The sequence below is a fragment of the Oncorhynchus nerka genome, linkage group LG7 (assembly GCF_034236695.1).
Source record: "Oncorhynchus nerka isolate Pitt River linkage group LG7, Oner_Uvic_2.0, whole genome shotgun sequence".
NCBI lineage: Eukaryota > Metazoa > Chordata > Actinopteri > Salmoniformes > Salmonidae > Oncorhynchus > Oncorhynchus nerka.
In genome coordinates this window covers 41,290,777-41,316,651 of record NC_088402.1, presented here as the reverse complement: position 1 = coordinate 41,316,651, position 25,875 = coordinate 41,290,777, and the positions used below count along the sequence as shown (strand labels likewise).

The window sequence follows — 25,875 nt, the reverse complement described above, 5'->3', positions numbered from 1 at the left end:
TGCACAGCCACAACCTCATTTTCCAGGCTGTTTTTAAATATTTTTTGTGTTAAGAGAAAGACAAGCATATTTTTTTTGTAAATTGAAACGGGGGGCTTTAGCCCGTGTAGGATATTCCCTCAAATTGTTTGCACCATGCACATTGATTGCTAATCTCTGTCGTTCAAACCATGTCCCATTCCAGCAGCTCTCCCCTTAGGGCAAGTTGGGTCCATACATAATCCTCCCTAACTCCGTCGCGTATCCCACTGGGGTTTGGCTAAAATGCTATGTCTGTCAAAGCACAACATTGTCTGCTTTTCACACCATTTCTGGCAACAAAAAATTATTAATTCCCCCTATAGATACAAACAATAAGACTAAATGACAGCAACATGTATGATCAAACACAAGTGTGTGTGTTTGTGTCTGTGTGTTAGAAGGTTCGATTTAGTGGTTTGTGAAGATACTTTTTTTTTTTAAATACATCTGCTCTGTTCACTAATATAATTCCTAATATTCTACTTGCTGGCTCGTGCGGTTTCAACCCGTGAGCCTCTGCTGTATCCACCGCTGCCAAAAACGGACAGTGAGTGCTGCAACAGCCAGTGAATAAAATGAAAGATGAAATAGTGTGATAAACTGGTAGATAATCATCTTTTCATTAAACTTTCATCCCGGGCTAACTTAAATATTCAAGAGCCCAATTACACAGCTTGTATCTTTTTTTCTTTAACAAGAGCAGTCAGGGTGAGTGTATCTCGCTTAAGGGTTCAGTGAGAGCATCATTACTGAGTGGCCACGGGGGAGTTGACCCATCTCTCATGTGTTGGGCAGGAACCAGACTGAGAGATGGAACAGGCTGGCTGATGGCTGTCTAAATAAAGTATAGAGAGACAGAGAGGTGTATAGATTTTCCGGGCAGATAGTTGGAAAGATGTGTGCATTGTGATGTGTGCCATAAACAGTGTGCGTGTGCGCCCCACTCTGATCTAGTCTCTCTCTCTCTCTCTCTCTCTCTCTCTCTCTCTCTCTCTCTCTCTCTCTCCTCTCGCTTTCTGTGAGTGTGTCAGTGTATTAGCAGTCAGAGCACTGAAGCCCAGGGGCGATTCCTGTGTGTGCTTGCGATAAAGGGAAAAGGGAGGAAGTATAGGGGGAAGGGGTGCGATAGTAGTGTGTGTGTGTGTGTGTGTGTGTGTGTGTGTGTGTGGTGGGGGGCGGGGGGATGTGGAGAGGAAAGAAAGAGAGGAGGAAGTTGGGAAGGGGGATGTGCAGAGAGAAAGGGGGGTAGAGATATAAAGAAAGAGAGAGTATGAAGAAGGGGATGAACAACCAGAAGAGCTGAGAGAGCTTCCTCTGTGCTGTCAGTGCTCCTGGATCATGTCCCCACTGGGCTCTCTCTCTCTCTCTCTCTCTCTCTCTCTCTCTCTCTCTCTCTCTCTCTCCCCTTCTCTCCCTCCTTCCCCCTCTTTTTCACGAAAAGAGGAGAAGAGTGTCTGGGCAGGGTAATTAAGAATGGCCTCTAAACACAGGAGTATGGCAGGAACGCTCCAGATGAAAGTAAATGATTAAAATAATTACAGGCTCAGAGCTGACGAGCCGGAGTGTGGGGTGGCCGCCGGACATTTGTCGGTAATTAGATAATTAATCTGAATGCAAATGATGAGCCCTAACGAAGCAGTCAAGCTGAACCAGCGACAACTGCCGAGAGTGAAATAGGAGAGGAGAGAGAGAAATATGAAAATGAGTATAAAGTATCCAGCTTACAAAGTCAGCCTGCCAAAACACATCAGAATTGTAAATCAATAACTCTAGCACCCAGTTTGAGTGTAGCTTGTGCACAAAAAAACTCCTCACATCTCTACATCTATAACTCTCACTCATTGTGACAAGTAGATATGAATAACTTGTTAAAAATACACAAGCCTACAAAGGGTGCCTGACAGTCGGAGCTCGAGCAACTGCATAGCAATTTATAATGTTACAAAAGGTGCATTTCAGAGAGCTCAAACTGGAGGTTGACAGAGCCCAGAGAGACAGAAAACTAATGATGAGTAATGCTGAGATTTCTGCACACAGTTTAAATCCATTTGCAAATTGTGTGTTTATGGCTTTCTAACCTGACTGTTGATAATTTTCTAACCTGCCTTCAACAAGCTACAGAGTTGGGAGGTTTGGAGGGTTGGAAAGAACAAACTGAAAGAGCAATCAACAGAGAACAGAAAAACAGAGCAAACTGATTTCAAACTCAATAAAAAGATAAAGCATATGATAAAAAAAGATGCGTTGCATAATCCAAAAATGCTTTTAGTGTGTGTGTGTGTGTGTGTGTTAAGCCTAGCAGCATCCTACCGGTTAAGAGCGTTGGGCCAGTAATCGAAAGGTCTCTGGTTCAAATCCCTGGCTGACTAGGTGGAACATTTTTCGATGTGCCCTTGAGTAAGGCACTTAACCATAATGGCTCCTGTAAATCGCTCTGGATAAAAGCGTCTAATAAATGACTAAAATGTGTTCAATTTTTTTTTGATGTGTCTTTGTTTTTTATCTTGCTTTCGGCTATTAAACACCCCACTTCAATTAAAATAAAGTAGTCTGTATATTCCAGAGATAGACCGTGGTACATTAATAATTTTCAGCAGAGGGCTCTGATTTGCAGTTGGCTTTCAGTGGCACCAGACCTGGGTCACATGAGAAGGGGAAAAGCTTCATATATCATGACGTCAACATCTTGCGCCAATTATTATAGTTTTGCTGCGTAATCTGAGTGTACGAACGAGTTTGAGTTGTTGCTCAGGCCAAACTTCTTTAAAATTGTTACCCATAAATTACAGTATGGAATATTTGATCGGGATTCAGGGACAAGACTTTGTCCTGGTTGCTGCTGATAATATTGCCGCCAACAGCATCATTCAGATGAAACAGGGTAACGTTATGACTATGACATCGCTCGTTTGCAGTTAGCCAACTAGCTATTTAACCGGCTTTTGTTGGCCATGAACTCATTCATAAAATGTTTAAAGTTAGTGAAAGGTCCAACCTATTTGTCTCATACATTTCCGTTTTGAGTCATATGTTAACTTACTAGTTAGAATGGTTGTGTTAATTAAGCATTCTAGCCTAACTAGCTAACATCTGCTGTTTGAGCTAAATAGTTAGTTAGCTAACTAAGCGAGCTTCCTTTCTCATTGCCTAATGAGTCGAGATCGGAAAAGCACACGCTCTTAGCTAACTGATGTGGCTTCCAGCATAAATGTTAGAACAGTATCTCTGCTTTCAGTTCTCACCTAACGCTAGCGATCTGTCTATCTTGCACGATTTTAACTGTTCACGCGACTAAACGTGTTGGGAACAATCGCGTTGGACTATCTACCTAGCTTGTTAACTTGCATGTTCACAAACTCAAAACGGTGAGTTACAGACTTGTTAGATAGGTAAAAAGGCTAGCTAGTGTGTTAGCCAGCCAACTAGGTAGTTTGATACTTCGAATTGTGAAAGTGGAATTCGTCAAGGAGTGCACACACAAGTAGGCCCAGATTACTATCAAAATGACTTGCAATATTTTCCTCTGTCAAAAAATCTGAAAGCTATTTGTAATCAAACAAATTTGAGGAAAATGGTGTATTTGTCTTTAGTATTTCCATGCATCATGTTGAACATATCACTGGTGTGTGTGATTTGAATAACTAACACCTTGTCTATGCCCTCAGACCAAGACAAGATGTTCAAGCTGAGTGACAAGATTCTATTGCTTTGTGTGGGAGAGGCAGGTGACACAGTGCAGTTTGCAGAGTACATCCAGAAGAATATTCAGCTCTACAAAATGAGAAACGGTAAGTTCTCTTGTGTTTCTCTGGTGTCAAATTAAAGATGACCTAGTAGCCCTATTATTCATGTCACCGCTACGCTTCTAATCTTGATTTAAAATATAGATGTTAGATTTGAATTACGGTGTTTCCATGGTTACGTGTGACTTGTAATGGACATTCCTTTCGTTTGACTCTCTTGTCTTTCAGGTTATGAACTCAGTCCAAAAGCGGCAGCCAACTTCACACGCAAGAACCTTGCAGACTACCTTCGAAGCAGGGTAATTATTTGCCTAACAAATCAGACACTAGTGAAGATTCCATCCAATTGGCAATAGGTTTCTATGCAAATATTCTAAAGTCTGCATAAATCGATATGCACGTTTTCCCACCAGAGATGTTTCCATAAAACAGACTTGTTGTGGATAACAGGCTGTGCGTGATGACTTAGTGCACAAAAAAATACTTTTGGGATTACTTTCCAACTTTTTAAATGTGTTGCCATCGCATTTTCAATTCTTCCGATGGTTTTGTCACAAACTGTTGTGCTATATAGCAAATGTGCCCACTCTGGTTTTGACATGTGCGCTGTAGTCAACAGCTCGCAGATACAGTGCGTGTAGGATAGCCTACATAAGGTTATTTAAGATAAAAGCAAGATTATTTTAATTTAATTTGATCATCATGTCACCAGAATAAGACCCTTGATATTTATTAGTAAGGAGCATCAAGCTCATTATCATGCACTTTCACCACGCTGTGAATTTCACCCTAATAGACTGCATGCTATCCCGAGTCAAAGTGGGAGGTCCACACAACATACAGTTGAAGTCAGAAGTTTACATACACTTAGGTTGGAGTCATTAAAACTCGCTTTTCAACCACTCCACAAATGTCTTGTTAACCAACAAAGTCTGTTAGGACATCTACTTTGCATGACACAAGTAATTTTCCCAACAATTATTTGCAGACAGATTATTTCACTTATAATTCACTGTTCACAATTCCAGTGGGTCAGAAGTTTACATACACTAAGTTGACTGTGCCTTTAAACAGCTTGGAAAAGTCCAGAAAATGATGTCATGGCTTTAGAAGCTTCTGATAGGCTAATTGACATCATTTGAGTCAATTAGAGGTGCACCTGTGGATGTATTTCAAGGCCTACCTTCAAACTCGGGTGTCATCTAAAATAACCCTGATTTATAAGACCGTTCTTATTTGATTAATGGTGGTCAGACCCATCTATGTGAAGCTAGTCACAATAAGGATTAGCCACAACAGTGGACTTTGCGGTTAGCCTTCAAAATAACAGTATGGTTCAATTCTACTACTTGTATTCCTTTGCATAATTGTCAATGACATACTTTTATTCTGAAGGCAAACAGCAAATTCCACTATTGTGCCTCATCCTTAGTGTGGCAAGCTTCACAACACATACCCCCGTCAGGTCGAGCTTCACTAGCCAAATGAAGCTTGCTGGCTGCTTATAACGGTAGCTTTGGGCAACAGGGTTAAGTAGCTGGCTAGCTATTTATTTTCATGAAATGAAGTTCAATTTCAATAGGCGAACAACAAGGGGCAACCTAGCTAATACTTACTCACAAGGATTCCTAAATCATTGCTAAGACTAATGAAAATGACTGCAGGTTCTACTGGTCATTGTTTTCAGGCTGGTTGTATTGGTGCTAGCTAAGTACCAAGCTAAAGCTAGCTACCCTAGAAGTTGAACAAATTATGCTTTATTACCAACGCGGTATTGTTAACACTTCGTTCGTGGCCAGTGTTTGCTTGTTTGCTGACTTTTTTTGTACAGCTTTGACAGTGTTACTGTATCTTTTTGACACCCAAAGACCCAAACAATTTTCCATAATATGTATGTATGTCGTGAAGCTAATAGCAGTGACGCTATTACTGTGTAACCCCAGTAGGGCAACATCTGAAAAATAGCACACTTGGAAGTGTGTACTGGTGCTCGACCAGTCAGCGAAAGCCAACATCACAGACGACAGAGAACGGTTGACTGTCAAGGGATTTCCCCTTTGAGTTGTCTCTCTGAACTTGTTTTAATCTTTCAAATGACTTCTCAACTTGTTGACTGTTCGATCCACACAGCAGACATCGTGGGCTAGGTTAGGAATGCTATGTTGCACCTGTAGCGCAAAATTTGACGTGGCGTCATTACGTACATTATATAGGTAGGCACGGTAGTTTTGACATCGGTTTTTAACATCGGCGTTAAACTAGACATCGGGCCGATACCGACGTTTGCATTTTTAGCTAATATCGTCCGATTCCGATATGTTCACCGATATATCGTGCATCCCTAGTTTGCACCATTGGTGTTCTTAGAGGAGTATCTACACAATTAACATATTATTTCCCCATTGATCAAAATATGCCTTTTTGATTAGACACCCTACAATATTTATTTCCATTATAAATAGAGGGAATGCTTTTTATGTCCTTTACTCTTTAAGTCCAGCTAAGATCAATCTCAAATTTACAAAAACGGCATCTGGGAATAACAATGCAAGGTTCGTTTAACAGACACCTAAGACAATGCATTTTAATAATGTAAGCTGAAATGTTTCATTTTTTTTTTTAGCTCAAGTTATGTTGCTACTGTGAGACTGTGACACGCAGTCACGACTGCTAGCATGAAAAACCCCATATTTTAAATTGGCAAGAAATGTATTAATGCCCATGAAATAGGCTACCATGTGCATCATCCGCATATGAATTGTCCATAAAGTATGATCACTTATCTGAGAAAGTACCAAAACATATCTGAAGATGTTATCTGAGGCTCCCCTCAACACCGTTTGCTTTGGAGCGTCAATAACTTAATAATAAAACCTCTGATTGGTTTAGAATAAAAAGTGTTATGGATATAAACCAGATGAATTGGTTGAAGCATTAAAAGCGAGAAAAAAAAGTTTGTTTATAAAAAATGTAAGTCCAAAGATGGGAGTGGGTTTAATAAGTACTCTTACCCTATTTCCCCCTATGTAATTGTGCATGGCTGTAAAGCTACAGCAGGGACACCGTGGGACAATGTCATTATTTAATGTGGACCCATGCTTGTATTTTCTCCAGTGTAGCCTACTATGTTTACCACTAAGTTGCTCTGTGCTTTTGCCGCTTAGCCTTTGTCACACATTCAGGTGGGAATTCAGTCTGAGCCTCCTACACTGGACACTTAACCTTTGCAGAGCATGAGTCATTCCCATTGTTTTTAGATGAACATTGGGCACAGGCATGTCGGCCCGCTTCCAGTGTGGCAACTTTTAACAAAAAAAAACTACTGCTTTCGTGACGTGCTAGTGTAGCACACATGTTCCACCCGTTTTGTCTCTGTGTTCCTCTACTATATCAGTTTGAGATGTGGGCAGCGAGTCTATTTTGACTGATCCAGAGACATTTGTCAATATGTTGTGAATTGGCATAAGTGTCGCTCTTGTCTCAACGGTACGCAACACCTGCGGCAGAAACGTAATGCAACCCACTGGGTCCCTGTCCTACCACTCCTTGGAGTGAAGTGTGTGTGTGTGTGTGTGTGTGTGGAACACAGGAGTCAAGTCTCCTCGTATCCGTCCCTCTAAATCTCATCTGGTTGTGACGAGGTTAATATGTTAAGAAGAGTGCAGCCGCTGCCTGTCACAATAGCAGAAGGATGAAAATAATTACAAAAAACAATTAGTGAGGCTGAGAAGGGAATGTGGGACACAAGGAGGTGGGAGCCGAGGGAGTGGGATATGGAGGGGGGAGAGGGGGCCAGTCCCGAGGGCTTTGAGCTAGACCCAGAAGTCAACACGGCACAGAAGAGAGTGCGAGCGAGCGTCTGTGTTAGTTAGGCTGCTGCTGGTTCAATATGTGCTTTAGATATTGGATAACATTACAAAATATTCAGAAATACATGCTTGCCCAAAGGCAGTAATACCATATATATATATATTTTTATCCTGTGGTGAAAATATCCTTGTTTATGTATATTATATTTTCGTACGCAGTTCTCGCAGGGTTCCCAAAAGTATTGAGATTTTATTTTGGTTAAAGCAGTTTCTGGTCGACATCCCACACCTTCCTTTAGCTATGCTCCCCAATTCACCCCAGAATATATGGACATGCAAATATGTTCCATAAACATGTTTTCCACTCCTTCCTGAGCATTTCATGTTTTTTCTCTCTTGTCTACCTGAATGGAGGTGAGCTACGCTGTTAAGCGAAGAGGATGTCTCTTGTGGTTCGAAACCTCGGGGGATAAGTGGTAGCGTTGGAGCTTGGAATGGGGGGGGGGAGAATCTTGCACTGGGTACCTACCAGGGATCCAGAACAACACCTGGGCCTCTTGATAACCCCAGGAGTAAGCGCCAAGCTTCAGAGATGGTGTGAGAGAAGGGAAGATGGAGAACACTGGCAAGCAACTGTGAAGAAACCTGAAATCAACTAGCTGCATTGTATTTCAAAACTGTATTTGTAAAAATGGACTGCAAATTTCAGTGGCAGTGGTCTTTTACAGGGTTTGTAAATCATTACCTCAGTCAGATGTCGCCTCTTGGGTTGTATCCAAAAGAACAAGTAAGTCTTCTTGCTTATTTAAAGATTTAGCAAGAAGTCCACAGCAACAGTTTGTGGTGCCAGCGTCACATATGGGGTTTTCTTTTTTTAGTACAGCACGGGCACAAATAATTACTAGTGCCATATTGCACACGACTCCCCTGTTCCAGCACAGATGAACAATTAATACAGCACATTGAGGAGAAATGCCAATAAAGAGAACATGTCCTGGGGCACGGGGAGGAAGAGAGGGGGAGGAAGGGCACGGTGCACAGAGAGAGGGGGAGGAAGGGCACGGTGCACAGAGAGAGGGGAGGAAGGGCACGGTGCACAGAGAGGGGGAGGAAGGGCACGGTGCACAGAGAGGGGGAGGAAGGGCACGGTGCACAGAGAGGGGGGAGGAAGGGCACGGTGCACAGAGAGGGGGGAGGAAGGGCACGGTGCACAGAGAGGGGGAGGAAGGGCACGGTGCACAGAGAGGGGGAGGAAGGGCACGGTGCACAGAGAGGGGGAGGAAGGGCACGGTGCACAGCACAGGGAGAGGGGGGAGGGGGAGGGGGCACGGTGCACAGAGAGAGGGGGAGGGAGGGCACGGTGCACAGAGAGGGGGAGGGAGGGCACGGACGGAGAGGGGAGGGAGGGCACGGAGAGGGGGAGGGAGGGCACGGAGAGGGGGAGGGAGGGCACGGAGAGGGGGAGGGAGGGCACGGTGCACGGAGAGGGGGAGGGAGAGCACGGTGCACGGAGAGGGGGAGGGAGGGCACGGTGCACGGAGAGGGGGGAGGGGGTGCACGGAGAGGGGGCACGGGAGGGGGGCACGGAGAGGGAGGGCACGGAGAGGGGAGGGCACGGAGAGAGAGGGGAGGGCACGGAGGGAGGAGGGAGGGCACGGTGCACGGAGAGGGGGGAGGGGTGCACGGGAGCGGGGGGGAGGGAGGGCACGGAGAGGGGAGGGCACGGCACGGAGGGGAGGGCACGGAGAGAGAGGGGAGGGCACGGAGAGGGAGGGCGCGGTGCACGGAGAGGGCGGGGAGGGCGCGGTGCACGGAGAGGGAGGGCGCACGGAGGGCGGGGGCGGGCGCGGTGCACGGAGAGGGGCGGGAGGGGTGCACGTGACGGAGGGGCGGGCGCGGTGCACGGAGAGGGGAGGGCGCGGTGCACGGAGAGGGAGGGCGCACGGAGAGGGGTGGGCGCGGTGCACGGAGAGGGGGAGGGCGCACGGAGAGGGGTGGGGGCGGTGCAAGGAGAGGGAGGGGGGGCGGAGAGGGGTGCAAGGAGAGGGAGGGCGCGGTGCACGGAGAGGGAGGGCGCGGTGCACGGAGAGGGGTGGGCGCGGTGCACGGAGAGGGTGGGCGCGGTGCACGGAGAGGGGTGGGCGCGGTGCACGGAGAGGGGTGGGCGCGGTGCACGGAGAGGGGGCGGTGGGCGCGGTGCACGGAGAGGGAGGCGCGGTGCACGGAGAGGGGGGGGGCGCGGTGCACGGAGAGGGAGGGCGCGGTGCACGGAGAGGGTGGGCGCGGTGCACGGAGAGGGGTGGGCGCGGTGCACGGAGAGGGGTGGGCGCGGTGCACGGAGAGGGGTGGGCGCGGTGCACGGAGAGGGGTGCACGGAGGGGGCGGTGCACGGAGAGGGGTGCACGGGCGCGGTGCACGGAGAGGGGAGGCGCGGTGCACGGAGAGGGAGGGCGCGGTGCACGGAGAGGGGCGGGCGCGGTGCACGGAGAGGGAGAGGAGGTGCGCGGTGCACGGAGAGGGAGGGGCGCGGTGCACGGAGAGGGGGGCGCGGTGCACGGAGAGGGTGGGCGCGGTGCACGGAGAGGGGTGGGCGCGGTGCACGGAGAGGGGTGGGCGCGGTGCACGGAGAGGGGTGGGCGCGGTGCACGGAGAGGGGGGGCGCGGTGCACGGAGAGGGGTGGGCGCGGAGAGGGAGGGCTGGCACGTGGAAGAGGAGGGAGAGAGCGGGGTTGGGTTGATTTACTACGGTTCACTTCTTTCATCATCAGAACTAACCGTACATCCTTTTAGTTGAATGAATATTAGACAGACCATCTCTGTGTGTTTTATGAGGTTCTTTTGAACATGTATGTGTTGTGTGTTTGTGACTTGGCGTGAGGTCTGGTGCAGGATTTAAGGAGCCTGCTGCCCGGTTGTTGGTGCCCTCTGAGGTGACACGGGGAGGGGGTGGGGGACGCGGTGCACGGAGAGGGGCCTGCTGCCCGGTTGTTGGTGCCCTCTGAGGTGACACTGGGAGGAAGGGTTATTTTGATGCCATCTCCTGCTCTGTATTGTTACGTTGTAACCTGTGAGACCGGTGTCGCTCGTGTGGGTGATGCCACTGGGGTGTTCCGTGATACACCAATGGGTTCAGGCATGGCCTGGCGAGACACACACACACACACACACACAACCCCTCTCCACAGGGAGCATGGCAAGTCGGCCTTTCTTTCCCCTGGTAGAAGTGTCTAACACACATTGATACTTGGGGCAGGTGTTCAGATTACAGCAGGTTACTGCAGCTCAGGAGATGTCACATTAGACATCCACTGTCTCTCTCTCTATTCTAGGAATGGGTTCATGTGCAACGCTTAGCTGCTGATTTTTAGCATTCACTTCATAGCATCGCTAGGTTTGACTCCTTTTAAACGGAAACTCTACAATTGTCGAATGACTAGTTTCACACCATGACTGGTTTCTGAAACTTCAATTTGTCCTGATTAGAGGGATTATAGCAAGGAGGGAGGATGGCGAAAGAGGAGTATTGCGAGCGTGTAAAAGAGCTCATTGAAACGGAGTGGCTAGAAGGATAAAATAAGTAATTTAAGGGAGAGGGAAGGAGAGAGAGACTACAGAAGTTTTTAATGAGCCTTGGCGTTACTCCAGGGTGAAGGCGGGAGTGGAGGGGTGTGTGTGGGGGGGTGATGGAGGGAGCAGCGGGGGTGCCACCTCCCAGCAGATGTCATACTGCTGGTGACACCATGACCCCCCCCCCCCCGTCCTCTCCAACACCCAAACCACCTAACGCCCCTCCATGTCACGGCAGTTTCACACCCCTCCCCATACTTTTGCGCCGCTATTGTTGTTTAATCTCCTATTTTGTTAACTTCCAAATCACAGCCGATATTTTGGGAGGGGCGACGTTTGAGCGAGCTGAAAAGAAACGTCATTTTATTTGCCTTCTGTTGCGGTCTTAATCATAAGCTGCCTCTTCAAAGTGTCTTTCACCCAGCTTATTGCAATGATAGTTTAATGTGCTGACCATAGAGAGAAATCGTTGGCGTGCGATATTAAATCGATTAGTCTCTATGGTACTGACTATTGGTCGCTGTCGGAGCATCAGCCTTGGACGGTCATAACGAAGGAATGGAAAACTGGACCTTGTTGTTCGGATGTGGGGGCGAAGAACTGTATCGTGTGTGTGATCATTTAGTTCATCGTCCTTCCTTACATCTCCATCATGAGAACATTGTCATCACACGATAATGTCTTCATATCGCGATAATACCATAATGTCACACCTTCGCTGACCAATGCCTCTCTCGCCAGACCCCGTACCATGTGAACCTATTGCTGGCTGGGTTTGATGAGACGGACGGCCCAGGGCTCTACTACATGGATCACCTGTCTGCTCTGGCCAAGGCCCCCTTCGCTGCCCACGGCTACGGAGCCTACCTCACCCTGTCTATCCTCGACCGCTACTACAGACCAGGTGGGATCCCTCGTTCTCTATCCCCTCTTTTTACTATTCCTCCATCTCCTCTTTCTGCCTCCTGTTCTTAACCTCTTGTCTGTTTCCCCTGTTCCTTTGGCTGTGTTCTTCGCGCTCTCTCAACACTTAACAGAATTGAAATAGTAAATGATTGAAGAGTTCTTGTATTGAAGTTAAACTTCATCGGGATGTGCAGTGAGTCATATTGCTCTCTTTTTATTCCCGTCTCCCGCTCTCGAATCTCTCTCTCGAATCTCTCTCGTGCTTCAGATCTGACTCGCGATGAAGCCGTGGACCTACTGAAGAAGTGCGTTGAGGAGGTGAGCTCTTTTTCTTTTCTCTCTCTGTTTTAGAGCGAACTGAATGACGGCGGTGGGCTTCATCACCACCTCATTAGTTGGTTTAAAGTTCATCACGTTTGGAGATATTGTTGTGATGCACGTTGTAGTTGAATCATTTCCCACACAGCAGTCTTGAATTGATCAAATTGAGACGTCTCTAATTTAGGAAAACTACATTTAGCGAGAACTGTTCAATGAACTGATATCACCTAGAACAGGAACATAGCTTTGTTTTCTCCTATATTCTAGTGCTGCGCCGTGCATTGGCATGAAAAGACTCATGATCTAACTCTCCTCTCTCTGTCTCCTCCAGCTGAACAAGCGATTCATCCTCAACCTGCCCTCCTTCACCGTCCGTTTGATTGACACGGAAGGCATCCATGACTTGGAGAAGCTTATGCCCATGGGCGCCAAGCTCCTTGCTCCATGGGCGCCAAGTTCCTAAGCTCACTGCTTTACCCCTAATGCCCACATATTTTCCCTTCTGTACCCTAAGACCTTTGCTCTTTTTGTTCCAATAAAACGTGACACACCGTTGAGATATCTTTGTCCTCGTGGTACGTTCCTCTGTGTCCCCTATAAAGAGAACAGCCTTCTGGCTGTGTACTCTGCAGTCTGTCTTGTCTTCTGTGTGCCTCTGTATGTGTTGTGTATGTGCATAGTCAACCATGAGTGAAAGTGAAAAGCCATATAATATGGGTTTTTGTTTATTGCTATTTTAAGTGATGTGGGTCATTTCAAAAGACTTGGAACACCAGTTAAGTACCAAATATTATGCTTGTATTGCGCGCACAGTATATTTAAGCTTTGTTTGTTAAATACATATAAACTAATTTACCTAGCTGTCACAACACTTAATTTACCTCTACATTCAGGAAAAATGTAACCTCTCTACAGCTGGAATAGTGAATACCAAGCCAGTGTGTCTCCAACTCCTCTCTCTCTCTTCCTATACCGCAGACAGGTGATTAATAAACATTAAACAATCCCTCCTCTCCCAAACACACCGGAATCTGATGGGAAGAGCAGCATATGTTTGCCTGGAGGCACAGAGATGGAGAACAACCCTGCTGAGTGTCAGATATAGGAAAGGAGGGGGAGGGGTAGGTCACAGGGAGATAGGATGGGGGAATTGATACTTGGGGTAATGTGGAGGGAGGGGGCAGGTAAGGAGGTGTAGAGAACAAGCAGATAAGAGGTAGTTTAACAGATGGGGGAAGAGGGACGGAAGCTGAGGTGCGGTGTTGTGCACTGGTGTCGCGGTGGTCTCCCAGGTAACGGTGGGGCTGGCGACTGCCTGGCACGGTGACAGTTACCGCTGTGATGGTGAGGGATCGTTTTCACTTCATCGCTCTGCCGTAAATGGGCTCTCTGAATTTTTTGTGGCCCCTGGGGTGCACGTTCGCATCAGTAATTATTAATTTGTGTATGTGAGAAAGGGAGATGGGTAGTGTGTCTATGGTTAATCATAAGTGGTGAATTGCTTATTTTTTTTAAATTAGCAACATATTTTCTATATCAAAAAAACGTTTTAGTAAATATTTCTAATTGTATATCTTAAGAAATTATTTTTGAGATAAAAAACATTTTAAAAATTCCCCTGAAATTGTACTTAAACCATTCAAATTTTGAAGGATCTAATTCATGGCCAGTGGTTTTTAGGTATTAGAAACTTGAAAAGCATCCTTCCACCATTATCGACAGTGAATGATAAAACATGATACCCAGGCAGTCTGCATCAGTTATTCTTTAATAATATATGACATTTATGCCGTAATACAATAATAACAGTAATAACATTAATATTAAACATACACAGTAAGTACAAAATGATGTGTTTTTTTTATTTTTAATTTACCCACACCTACCCTCCCCTTCACCCCAAAAAAATCCCATAGCTGCCTGTGACACCATGCCCCCACCCCCAAAGATCTCAATTACCCAGCAGCACCCACATAGAATCGTAGTACACAAACTGCCCATCCTATGGGGTGGAGTTGGACGGTATCCAATGTCCAGATGAGGAATGAGAAAAACTAAGAAAGTTGGCTGTCCTGGATATGGCTCATCTCTTGTGACGAGATGTTTTCAAAGTGGGTCCAAGTCCAGAGAGTCAAACAGACTTTGAAGGGAAGTAAGCATAGAGATAAATAGTCGCATCTCTACGGGAAGTAGAGGGCATTCCAATGAATGCCGGTTGGGGTATCATCTTGACAGTCACACAGACATACAGGGACATGAAGTCAGAACTCATTCAGAAAATGTCATTGGCAGTTAGGAATGGACACTGCCTAGAAAACCAGCAGCCCAGAAGAAGTCCATGCGTCTTTGAGTGAAGTGGCCGACACATATACAGCACAAACATCACCATGCCCTTCCCTGTGAGGGATTGGGCCGTAGTAAGAATTTGGGGAAGAAATATGTCGTTGTCCTCTTAATGGAGGCTAAGAAAGGATGGAATATGGAAATCAGTCAGTCCGTCAAATCTCCTATCTCGTCAGAAGGCGTCCCACCTATTTGCGGTGCTTCATCTCCTTCTCGTGGTGCCCCTTGCCACCCCCCTGGTCCTTGTCCAGCATTTTGATGGCCTCCACCAGGTAGCTCTGGAAGGCGGAGAGGGCGGCGCAGATAGCGGGGGTGCCGAAGCCGTGGGTGAGTAGGCTGAAGTGGGTGAGGTTGCTCTGGACCCCGTGCTCCAGACAGGGGTTGGGACGGCTCGCCCCCAGAGGAGAGCGGTCCTGGGACATCAGGTCCACAAACTCCTTGCAGATCTCCCTGAGGAGAAAAAGTTAGAGAAGGGTTAGAATTTTTCAATGCCAACGTCAACATTTTCAGGTCAACGTTTAACAATGTAATGGGACGATCGTCACACTCATTAAAACTATACACATATTTCCCAAATAGCTTCGTCTGCTTCACTTAAGCCAAACATATTTTTTAGTTGGAGTCTGCCCTTCATGCACACTATGTACAGTGGGGCAAAAAAGTATCTAGTCAGCCACCAATTGTGCAAGTTCTCCCACTTAAAAAGATGAGAGGCCTGTACTTTTCATCATAGGTACACTTCAACTATGACAGACAAAATGAGAAAAAAAATCCAGAGAATCACATTGTAGGATTTTTTATTATTTAATTTACAAATTATGGTAGAAAATAAGTATTTGGTCAATAACAAAAGTTTCTCAATACTTTGTTATATACCCTTTGTTGGCAATGACAGAGGTCAAATGTTTTCTGTAAGTCTTCACAAGGTTTTCACACACTGTTGCTGGTATTTTGGCCCATTCCTCCATGCAGATCTCCTCTAGAGCAGTGATGTTTGGGGCTGTTGCTGGGCAACACGGACTTTCAACTCCCTCCAAAGATTTTCTATGGGGTTGAGATCTGGAGACTGGCTAGGCCACTCCAGGACCTTGAAATGCTTCTTACGAAGCCACTCCTTCGTTGCCCGGGCAGTGTGTTAGTGTGTTATCATTGTCATGCTTAAAGACCCAGCCACGTTTCATCTTCAATGCCCTTGCTGATGGAAGGAGGTTTTCACTCAAAATCTCACGATACATGGCCCCATTCATTCTTTCCTTTACACGGATCAGTCGTCCTGGTCCCTTTGCAGAAAAACAGCCCCAAAGCATGATGTTTCCATCCCCATGCTTCACAGTAGGTATGGTGTTCTTTGGATGCAACTCAGCATTCTTTGTCCTCCAAACACGACGAGTTGAGTTTTTACCAAAAAGTTTTATTTCGGTTTCATCTGACCATATGACATTCTCCCAATCTTCTTCTGGATCATCCAAATGCTCTCTAGCAAACTTCAGACGGGCCTGGACATGTACTGGCTTAAGCAGGGGGACACGTCTGGCACTGCAGGATTTGAGTCCCTGGCGGCGTAGTATGTTACTGATGGTAGGCTTTGTTACTTTGGTCCCAGCTCTCTGCAGGTCATTCACTAGGTCCCCCCGTGTGGTTGTGATGTCTTGTGATCATTTTGACCCCACGGGGTGAGATCTTGTGTGGAGCCCCAGATCGAGGGAGATTATCAGTGGTCTTGTATGTCTTCCATTTCCTAATAATTGCTCCCACAGTTGATTTCTTCAAACCAAGCTGCTTACCTATTGCAGATTCAGTCTTCCCAGCCTGGTGCAGGTCTACAATTTTGTTTCTGGTGTCCTTTGATAGCTCTTTGGGCTTGGCCATAGTGAAGTTTGGAGTGTGACTGTTTGAGGTTGTGGACAGGTGTCTTTTATACTGATAACAAGTTCAAACAGGTGCCATTAATACAGGTAACAAGTGGAGGACAGAGGAGCCTCTTAAAGAAGAAGTTACAGGTCTGTGAGAGCCAGAAATATTGCTTGTTTGTAGGTGACCAAATACTTATTTTCCACCATAATTTTAAAATAAATTCATAAAAAATCCTACAATGTGATTTTCTGGATATTTTTCTCTCATTTTGTCTGTCATAGTTGAAGTGTACCTATGATGAAAATTACAGGCCTCTCTCATCTTTTTAAGTGGGAGAACTTGCACAATTGGTGGCTGACTAAATACTTTTTTGCCCCACTGTATATCTGTATGTATATGCAACACTTGAGATGGTTCAGTATTAGTGAGACTATCTACTGTAAGATTGTATTAGGCCCAGACATGGATCACGAGACACTCACTTGGTGGCCAGCAGCATACTGCGTCGTGTGGGAAGCTGCTCGGGGTCACTCTGCCGACACAGATACTCTGCTGTCGCTCTGGCAGGGAACTCCGTCTCGCACACATACCCAAAGTCACGGGCCAGGTGGACTGCCTCACCTGGAAGAGATAGAGAAGACTAGTGAATGGCCGGATGTGGAGGTTCGGCAGGAAATAAGGCAAAGCTCCGTTTTTTTACATGGTGCTCTTGTTTGGATTTACCGTTGGTTTATGGTCTTTATGTTACTATTTATTACCAATTTTCATTCAATTTAATTGTGCAAATACATTTTGGTTGAACAGTTAACTTACAGTGGCAGTAGATTTGAATCAAGATTTGACTAAGCGATAACTGGGGAATATGCCCTCTACCTAGAGAGTTGTGTTCACCCAGGAGTGTCTGTCAGTATGTGTACAAGTTACTGTGGACCTCTTACCCTCCACTAGAGCCGTCAGGAGGGTGACGTTGGCTGCCTTGCGTCGCCCAGCGGGGAGATTGAGCCCAATCTTCTCCAGACGCTCTCTCAGACAGCGCCCACCATTCTTTGACTTTGCCCTGAGGGAGGAGAGAGGAGCCAGAGAGACCAGCTTAAGACCTGTCTGTGTGGCCCCGTAACAAACTGCTGAGCCTTGTCCTTGGCTGTGGCTGCCCACTCCTAGGTCTGTTTGTCTGTCTGGGCTGCTTTCACACAGAACTCCCCATGGCCATAGTGTAGTACTGCTGCCACTTGATGGTTTCATTTGGTCCTTTGCTTTTGCGTTCCATTTTTTGTTAGATATGGGTGCCAAAGCACTTCATAGAAGGACAATGATTTGAAATATGCACTATTGTAATCTAATGTATGAACACTGAGCAGGAAATGTGGTTCATTGCATATTTTTGGGGGAGGAATTGAAAATGTCTTAAAATATATGCATTATTACATTCTCTGTGGAGGAGCGGAACTTTTTCCACTGGATACATTAAGCAATCAAGGGGTGACAAATATTGTATTCTATTGTCCAGAATACATGAATACATCTGTTGTTCAGAATGGTCTTATTTGATTTACAATCATGTGTGAAGCCTTGAAGCCGTGTCTCTCTCCACTGTTTCTCTCTCCCCACCCCTTACTCCAAACTCCGACCCTCTCACCTGCGCAGGACTCCGCCCAACAGGGAAGCGTTGAGGCACTCGGGCGGGGCCAGCCGTCGCTGCACCTCCCCCACGGTGACCTTGTACTTGGAGGTGGAGCTGAGGAGGGAGAGGCGGCCGGGGACGGAGCAGAACACCTCCCCCGGGTTGGACACGGAACCCATCCCTAGACCATCCTTACTGAGGTGGAGAGCCGACAGGGACGAGCCGTTCAGCTTGGAGGGGATGGGAACTGTGGAGAGAGAGAGGAGCGAGAGAGAGAGAGAGAGAGAGAGAGAGAGAAAGTGTGTAAAGGTGAGAGAGAGGGTGGAAAAGAGGGGGGGGGGTGGCAAGATAGGAAGAGAGATGGAGAAAGATGGGTATTGAGGAAGAGAGATGATAGAAAAAGATGGGTATTGAGGAAGGGAGAAAAAGAGTTTAGGTGAATAAAAATCATATTTCCACAATCCTTTCTAATATACAAGTAATGTAACTAATGTGTTTATTACATGAGGATGGAGCAGTGGCACGTTTTCCCATGTGTTGCCAGCCCTAATTCTGGCACCACTATTGCTGTTGTTTTGGTCACAGCAGGTGGGTTCCCTGTTTCTTTAAGTAACACATCTCATTTAGATCTTATTCACGCCTCACTACTTTCACAGTCACTTTTCTCTGACTGCTAAGCTTAAAGACCTTCATTCTCAAGTATTGAATGTTGCTAGAATTTAAGTTGCCGCTTTACAGGTTTAAAAACTGGGAGAAACTGGGGACAAAGCAGCACTACCATATGAATGCCAATCATAGAATTGTGGCTGAGAAAGCATTTGAACCGTTAAAATATAGGCATCGTGGTATTATTTGCAGTTACTCGAGAGGATTATTCGAAAAATTATTACAATTTAAATGGCCATTCAGTTCCTAATAATGATTTATGTCGACGTAAAAAAAAAAGAAGAAAGTTACATCTTTTAAACCGTTAATTTGTTTTCTTGAAATTAGCTGATGTAGCCCACTAATCACACGTCTTTTCATGCCAGGACTGTGGGCTGGGATCTAAAGACTGTGTGGCTCCTATAGGCTGAACTGAGAGGATTGAATTAACCCTTTCCCTAGGTGAGCGTGTGTGTTATTATGTATGAGTGTGCATTACTGTGTTTCTATGGTATCTTAGTATCCTCTCCTGCCCTGTGTGTGTGTGTGTGTGTGTGTGTGTGCGCATGTGGGTTTCTGCATCTCTTCCCCCCTTATCCCTTTGGCTCAGTGCATCCTCCCAGTGACTAGCTATACTGTTGCGGAGTTATCTCTGTGCCTACTGTCAGCTGTGCTAGAGCTGCCGCTGTGATGTTTTCTCTCCACTCTCTCTCCGTGGGCGGCGTGCGTCTCTTTGCGACGCCCCACTGTGCGGCACAGATTCCCGGACAGAAGGGAGCTCTCTCTATCCCCCATTCAGAGCCAGCCAGGCCTGGCCGCGGAGCAGTGTAGAGGTCTTTAAGGTCTCTCTGTGTGTGTCTCTCTCTGTGTTCTGTTTCGCTCGCTCTCTCAGATCCGCTTATTCATGTAGGCTTGGAGTTTGTTCTATGCTCTTAAATCCGTGGCCATGAGTACGCACTGTAATTGATACACTCTCAACCTCGGCAAATCACTGGAATGATAGTCATTCCTCTTGAAAATGAGTGTTGGTTGCAAAATGTTAAGCATCGCTCATGCATAGATGCCATGTCTCCGGTGTAGTCACTAAAGCGGATTTGGAATTTAGGTATTTCAAGCTGTTTGGAATTCAACTTGAATTGGTTAATCGTGCCCCTGTGTCTTGTGAAAAATCCTAGTTCTTACTATTGGTAATATTAGAGTGATCACACGGCTGTGAATTTCTCCAGAACTCCTCTTTTATCACTTCTTTCCCCTCCCTTTTCCTTGCCCCACTTCTCTTCTCTCCTCGCTCTAATCCTGCTCTCGCTCTCTCCCTCTTCCTCTCATATGACCATGAACAGTTCATTAAGAATGACTGCCTTTAGGGTGAAGTCTGCAGCCGAGTATTAGAGAACTTTTTGACTTCAAATGAAATAGCAAAACAGAATTATTTATAGTGTGTGTGTGTGTGTGTGTGTATATATATATATATATATGCTGGAGGGGTGGTTGGTGTTTATAGGGAAGGGTGCGCACACACACACACACAGAGCTCTGCCTCCCTTACCTTTCTTAATGACGGAGTGGTCCAGGATGCCCAAGGCTGATCCCTCCTCCATTCCCTGTGTTGGGTAGATACAGTGGCCAGTCAGGATCATTTATTCACTACCCCCACCAGCCAATTCAAAACCAGTCTGGGCCAAGTGCAATCTATAATTTAGCTCTTGTCACAGTGTAAGAAAATTATAACAGTTGATTGGCAGATTTGCTAGAGTATTGTGGTTTGTTAGGGCATCCGTGTTGGAAACTAGACTCAGAAGAGGGCCGAGAAGCCGGGGTTAATTCTATGTTGAGGTGGTTATTGTGGGGCCCTTATCATAATGCAGTGTATGAGACTTAGCAGACGCTTTTATTCAAGGCCAAGTTAATACACTCACAGTGTCTGTGATCTCTATGAACGGGGTGGAAGAAAAAGCAGTAAACAGAATTCACTATTTCTTGAAATTGGATGTGCAAATACACAATGTTGTGTGGTCAGAGAACAAAGAAGAAGACAAAAGTTGGCCCTGCTTAACATGGTCTTCACTCTATGAAAACCTAGACAAAGAACTGACATTTTGTGTTTGGTAGTTGAGAGCGGGCTATTGGCATGATCATCACTTTGTCAATTCCATGTCTCTTTTACACATTTTATGTTGTGTGTATTTTGTTTTACATTAAATGTTGCAAATAAAAAACTATAGCCTAAGTAGGGTATGTTTTTCACTTAAATGAGAAAAGGGGCTAATCGATTAGCCTTCATGAGATGAACCCTGCGACCGCACTCCTTTTCAGATGTATGTATTCATGGACGTCGGACATTTTCAAAAATGTAAATCATTTTGCCCAATTTTCAAGTTACTAAATCTTCATGTAATTATCCATCTTAAGCCTACATATTTTTATATGGATGGATCAGGCCTACTTGTCTATTCAGCAAATAAACTTTATTGAATCATTATTGAACTGCAAAAATAAAGTGACCAATTTAATTCGCTATAACAAATTCAACAAACATTTCAACATTTTAAACGTTGAAGTGTTTGCCATTTGTGGGGTATTTCTATGTTATTCTACATGCGTCAATGAGGAGTGTTAGAAAAAATCTGCAGAGAGAGATCCTCTTCGTCTCGGATTTATATGGGGCTCAAACTTGCGAATTTAATCCATTAATCAAATAGAAGGTTCCGTCAAGAGAGAGCGTTTAACACAAACATGCTCTGGATGACTCCATGCCTTCCGCTTGAGTAAGTGTTTCTTTGTATTAATGACCACGGGAATCAAATTGGTTGCGCCGAATTGTGTCAGAGATGCAGGATGCTTTGAACAAATGCGTCTGAATCTGCACCTGCTTGTGTGTGGTTGACTACTCAATAAATCCATAGCAACGTTTAAACTATTCTTCTTGCTAAAATTGCATGCATACCATAATATGTTCAACACTTCTCCCCATGACTTCAATGGATACCGGCTAAAGGCACCAACGAAATGTTGACTTGCTTCGTGTGTTAGAGGATAGCCTATAGGCCTAATAAGTCAGGCTTGAATTTCAGACCCACAAAGAACAACAAAACTATTCAGGAAGGAAATAATTACAACATATAATATTTCATATTATTATGTACATTTTTCAGGAGATTAGCATCAATTTTGTTAATTTTCCCGCTGCAATTAATACATTGTCAATGTCATTCAAATCAGAAACAAATTAGTTAAATATGAGGTAATAGTATAAATGCGCCTATTATTTTATTGATATCGTACTATTTTGTTGATATTTCCAATATCCATGTCTATTTCAATTTACCTGAAAGAAATTGATTTTCCAAATAATCTATTTAAGAACTGCGTCCACAAAACAGGCTAATATAGTTAAACATATCACTAAAATGTTTTCAAGGTCTAAGAATGTAAATGATAGTTGCTTTCAGATATATTTGTTTGATCTCTGCCCGCTATATTTAACATAACAACACTTTGGGGATTAGGTTGAACTAATATAATTTTTAAGCTAACGAGACAAGCGAGCCCCTGCAATTAGTGGACCAATTCCATTTAACATGATTAGGCCTACATGTATCCATCAACGCAATCATCACCACTTAGACAAGTCTCTAGCCTATTTGCACTGCCACGGGGAAAAAGATGCCATTGGTCTCTAAATAAAGTGTTTAAACTGTGCGTATACTCTCACAATAAGATCAGGGCGAAGAGCAAGTTCATTTAATTTGACAGGTGGCCACTTCGAGACAAGTATTAGTGTAACAGTTGGTCATTTTTTCACCAAATCTTATATGAACTGCATTTACAATTAGGTATTTTTCTAAGGTGGAGCCTTTGGGAGAAAAAAAGCGAGTGTGCAAAATACGCATCAAAAGAAGACTGTCACAGTAACAAAAGAAAAGAGAATCCTTGCCATACACACAATTATTCACTAGTTCTTATAGATTCTTCCACAAAATAAATTGTAAACTAATGCAGCAATGATCTACATAATGGGTGCGTGGGTTAGGCTATGCGCTGAAAGGTGACTTTTACGCACGACCAATATAGTGTTTGTGAACGGGAGAAGGAATAATAAAAAGGTCCACGCACAAATAAACCCACCTGCATGTCCTCCAGTCCGTGATGTCCAATGTGCATTCCAAGAGGCCCGTCCCCTAGCGCTGCGGCACCCTCCCCAAGTCCGTGGAGAAGCCGGGGTACACCGGGGTACTCCCGACGGTGGTCGAGGCTTAAAGCCCGGTGTGACTGTGACAATAGCCCCCCCTCGTCCGCTCGCGACCTCTGCGAGTGCCATGCCGCTTGCTGATGCTGATGGATGGAGTTGATGGAGGTGTAGGGGTCCGATAAGTGAGAGTATGCAGAGTCCTGGCTCTGTGAGTAGGAGAGCGAAGACTGTGGGTATGGAGGGGGGAAGTACGGAGGTTGGAAGTCAGAGGCCGGTGTGTGGCAGAGCGGTGGAGCCGAGGAGTAAGCTGCCTGGTTCAGCGAGGAGAGTTGGGACAGTCGCCCGCTGGGCGAGGAACCGGTCAGTCCGTCCGCGCGGTCCTGTGCATTTAAATACAAAAAAAGTAACTTAGGCTTCTAAATCAAACTATTTTTTGATTACATGCAAATGCATCGATTTACTGCACCAAATGTCAGGCCTATAATTAAAAGTATTTCTTTTATTCAAATAATCTTTGCAAAACTATAAATAGTAGCCTAAGCGTTATCATAAGCACATTACAATTCGTTATTGATTGTGATTAACTGAACTGCAATGAAATTGAAATCATACAAATAAAATGTATTTATAATATTTTAAATCAGTTCGATAGAGCATATAGATCTGTACAAAACTTAGTCCGTCTTGACCACACAAAAAAATACAAATGTAGCTTAAAATTCAACTATTTAATTATAAAATGTCAAAATAACTCAAGGTGTTCGATTTGCATGCCAGACAGGCAGCAGGTGCCTCTGGCATCGCTGCATGACAGTGTCAAAGGTCATGGCCACTGAGAACCCCAACAGAACAAAGGACAGGTATCTAATGCGCAATAGCATCATGTTGCCCCAGGAAATACAACACTCAATATTATAAAATATGTGAACACATTTATGACTACAGGAACTTATAAAATATTGCAAATATGTTCAAGTTAAATGTAAAGCAATATAGCCTAAACATAACTTTAGCCATTTTGTCTGAATTAATTTGGGAGTCATCATGTAATATTGTAATAACATACTATCATCAATGCAATCATTTTACAATATTCTCCAACTGTCCTGTAGCCTTCACATATGCATGCACTTCCTGGTTAAAATCGATTTTTCTAAAGCTGGGTCCCTCCGATCGATTTTGTTTTGTTGGAACAATGTCCATTATTAGAAACTAACAATGGGGGACTTAAAAGCAAAGAAAAAAGTTCATTTAAAATCTGTATAAAATAATAAATGCCAACATAAAACCAATAACCACTAGACTAATATATAGGTTACCATCTGAATATGTATGCCTTATACATGTCACACCCCTTTAGTAGTTTCAATTTTCACTATGCTCACCACAGCAAAACGCAATGGTACTTTTACAAAAGTATTACTACCATCTCAAAGTGCCATTCTGGTTTTACTCGGCTCTCTTTAAATTCATATTTCGACATTCCGCATACAGCGGATCTATCCGGACAGCTGACAATGACAAAAGCTGCGCCGCTAGTGCGAAGTTAACGTCACATATCTGTGCCCACTCGAGTCAAGACAAAGTTGTAGAAATGGAAAATGACAAGACCATATCGGACCTAATCTGGTCTGCAGACTAGCGCGTAGTATTGAATTTAAAAGGACTCACCATAGCCGAATATGTGTGGACTAACATCTCTTCTGGTTACCCAAATTCACGGTCTAGGATATGGATGTCTTGTCCGTGTCACCAAATAGTTATAATCCAAGATACTTTCATGTGTCAACAAGATCCATACAGGAAATAGCTAAAGCTTTTCTTCTTCTTCTTGCTTTTAGAAATGACTCAATCCTCAACCACGTGCTGTTACGGATGCTTCTGTCAGAAAGTGTCCTAAATTTTCTCCATGCACGCGCTACTTATAGGTTTTCCGAACGCGCTCCACAGAAGAGGGGAGGGGGTTGGGGGGTCCAGTTTTCTTAAAGAGATATTCATTCAGACAATCATACATTTCCCCACATGTATGTTTGATCATTTTCCTACCTTTACTTTCCTTTTAGATTCGAAGTTATTAAACTAACCAGACATCCCATATTATTTGCCTCTTGTTTTAAACGCCAAATGAGAGGTCTCGTCCCCAGACAAGTCAAAATGATTTTGGCACAGAGTATGCATCAAATAGCCTAGTAGTCTATATGAATCAATATCCAGCCTTCTGTTTAAACTGCCGCGTAATTAAAGCATTACGCCCGCTATCCACCTCGCTCAACTTTGTGAGATACAGATAACTCAAAACAACTTTTAAAGTGTTTTTGAAATATATTTACATAATTTTGAATAATTTGATTGTGCTCACCATGACAATGAGTGAATGTTATCTATACCATTTCATTCACCCAAATTGGAAAACTGTTAACATGTGCAATATCGATCCGTAAAACCATTATAACATCAAACAAGTTCTGTCACTAGTTCTTGCCACTTTACAAAAACTATTTAAAAAAATATATATATTCATTGTAAGCCCTATTAGCCCGATCAGTAATAGCATGAGATAAAACATTTTTCAAAATTCATTAGCCATTTTATACACTTTTATCAATTCAAGCATAGCCAAATCATTTGTTACCTGACAGTAGGGCTCAGTCTTCGTTCGAGATTTCCAAAGCATGATGACCTTGTTGTAAAGGGTGTCCGGGTTGCAGAGATTTGAGTTACGTTTGGACAGGGGGTTAATAGCGGGCAACAGGAGGTTTGATAAAGACGAGCTGAAGGTAGACTGATGAGTGAGTTAGTTGGAGTAGCGACGCAGGAGTTTTGTATGAGTCACACAGAGACATGGACGGAAGTTTG

General features: G+C 44.7%; 2 protein-coding genes across 6 annotated transcripts; one reads left to right on the top strand and one right to left on the bottom strand.

Annotated features, from left to right (window-relative positions):
• Positions 1-2,716: 2,716 nt before the first annotated feature.
• Positions 2,717-12,926, top strand: LOC115131695 (proteasome subunit beta type-2-like). Of its 2 annotated transcripts, none has more exons than XM_029663615.2 (6): positions 2,717-2,902; positions 3,687-3,809; positions 3,993-4,063; positions 11,882-12,044; positions 12,315-12,364; positions 12,699-12,926. In XM_029663615.2, the coding sequence occupies exons 1-6, from the start codon at positions 2,812-2,814 to the stop codon at positions 12,828-12,830; spliced, it is 630 nt and encodes a 209-aa protein (XP_029519475.1). In that variant the 5' UTR covers positions 2,717-2,811; the 3' UTR covers positions 12,831-12,926. The 2 variants fall into 2 exon arrangements, with proteins under 2 accessions (XP_029519475.1, XP_029519476.1); XM_029663616.2 differs by lacking the exon at positions 2,717-2,902 and adding an exon at positions 3,357-3,386.
• A 1,202-nt stretch (positions 12,927-14,128) lies between these two features.
• On the bottom strand, positions 14,129-25,796 carry LOC115131693 (transcription factor AP-2-epsilon). Of its 4 annotated transcripts, none has more exons than XM_029663611.2 (7): positions 25,652-25,796; positions 22,944-23,399; positions 20,377-20,431; positions 18,201-18,432; positions 17,503-17,621; positions 17,047-17,185; positions 14,129-15,160 (listed from the first exon to the last, which is right to left on the bottom strand). In XM_029663611.2, exons 1-7 carry the CDS (start codon positions 25,691-25,693, stop codon positions 14,899-14,901), a joined length of 1,305 nt encoding a protein of 434 aa, XP_029519471.1. In that variant the 5' UTR covers positions 25,694-25,796; the 3' UTR covers positions 14,129-14,898. The 4 variants fall into 4 exon arrangements, with proteins under 4 accessions (XP_029519471.1, XP_029519472.1, XP_029519473.1 ...); XM_029663612.2 differs by having other exon boundaries at positions 14,130-15,160; positions 22,956-23,399; XM_029663613.2 differs by lacking the exon at positions 25,652-25,796 and adding an exon at positions 24,691-24,902 and having other exon boundaries at positions 14,130-15,160.
• Between the last annotated feature and the right edge of the window lie 79 nt (positions 25,797-25,875).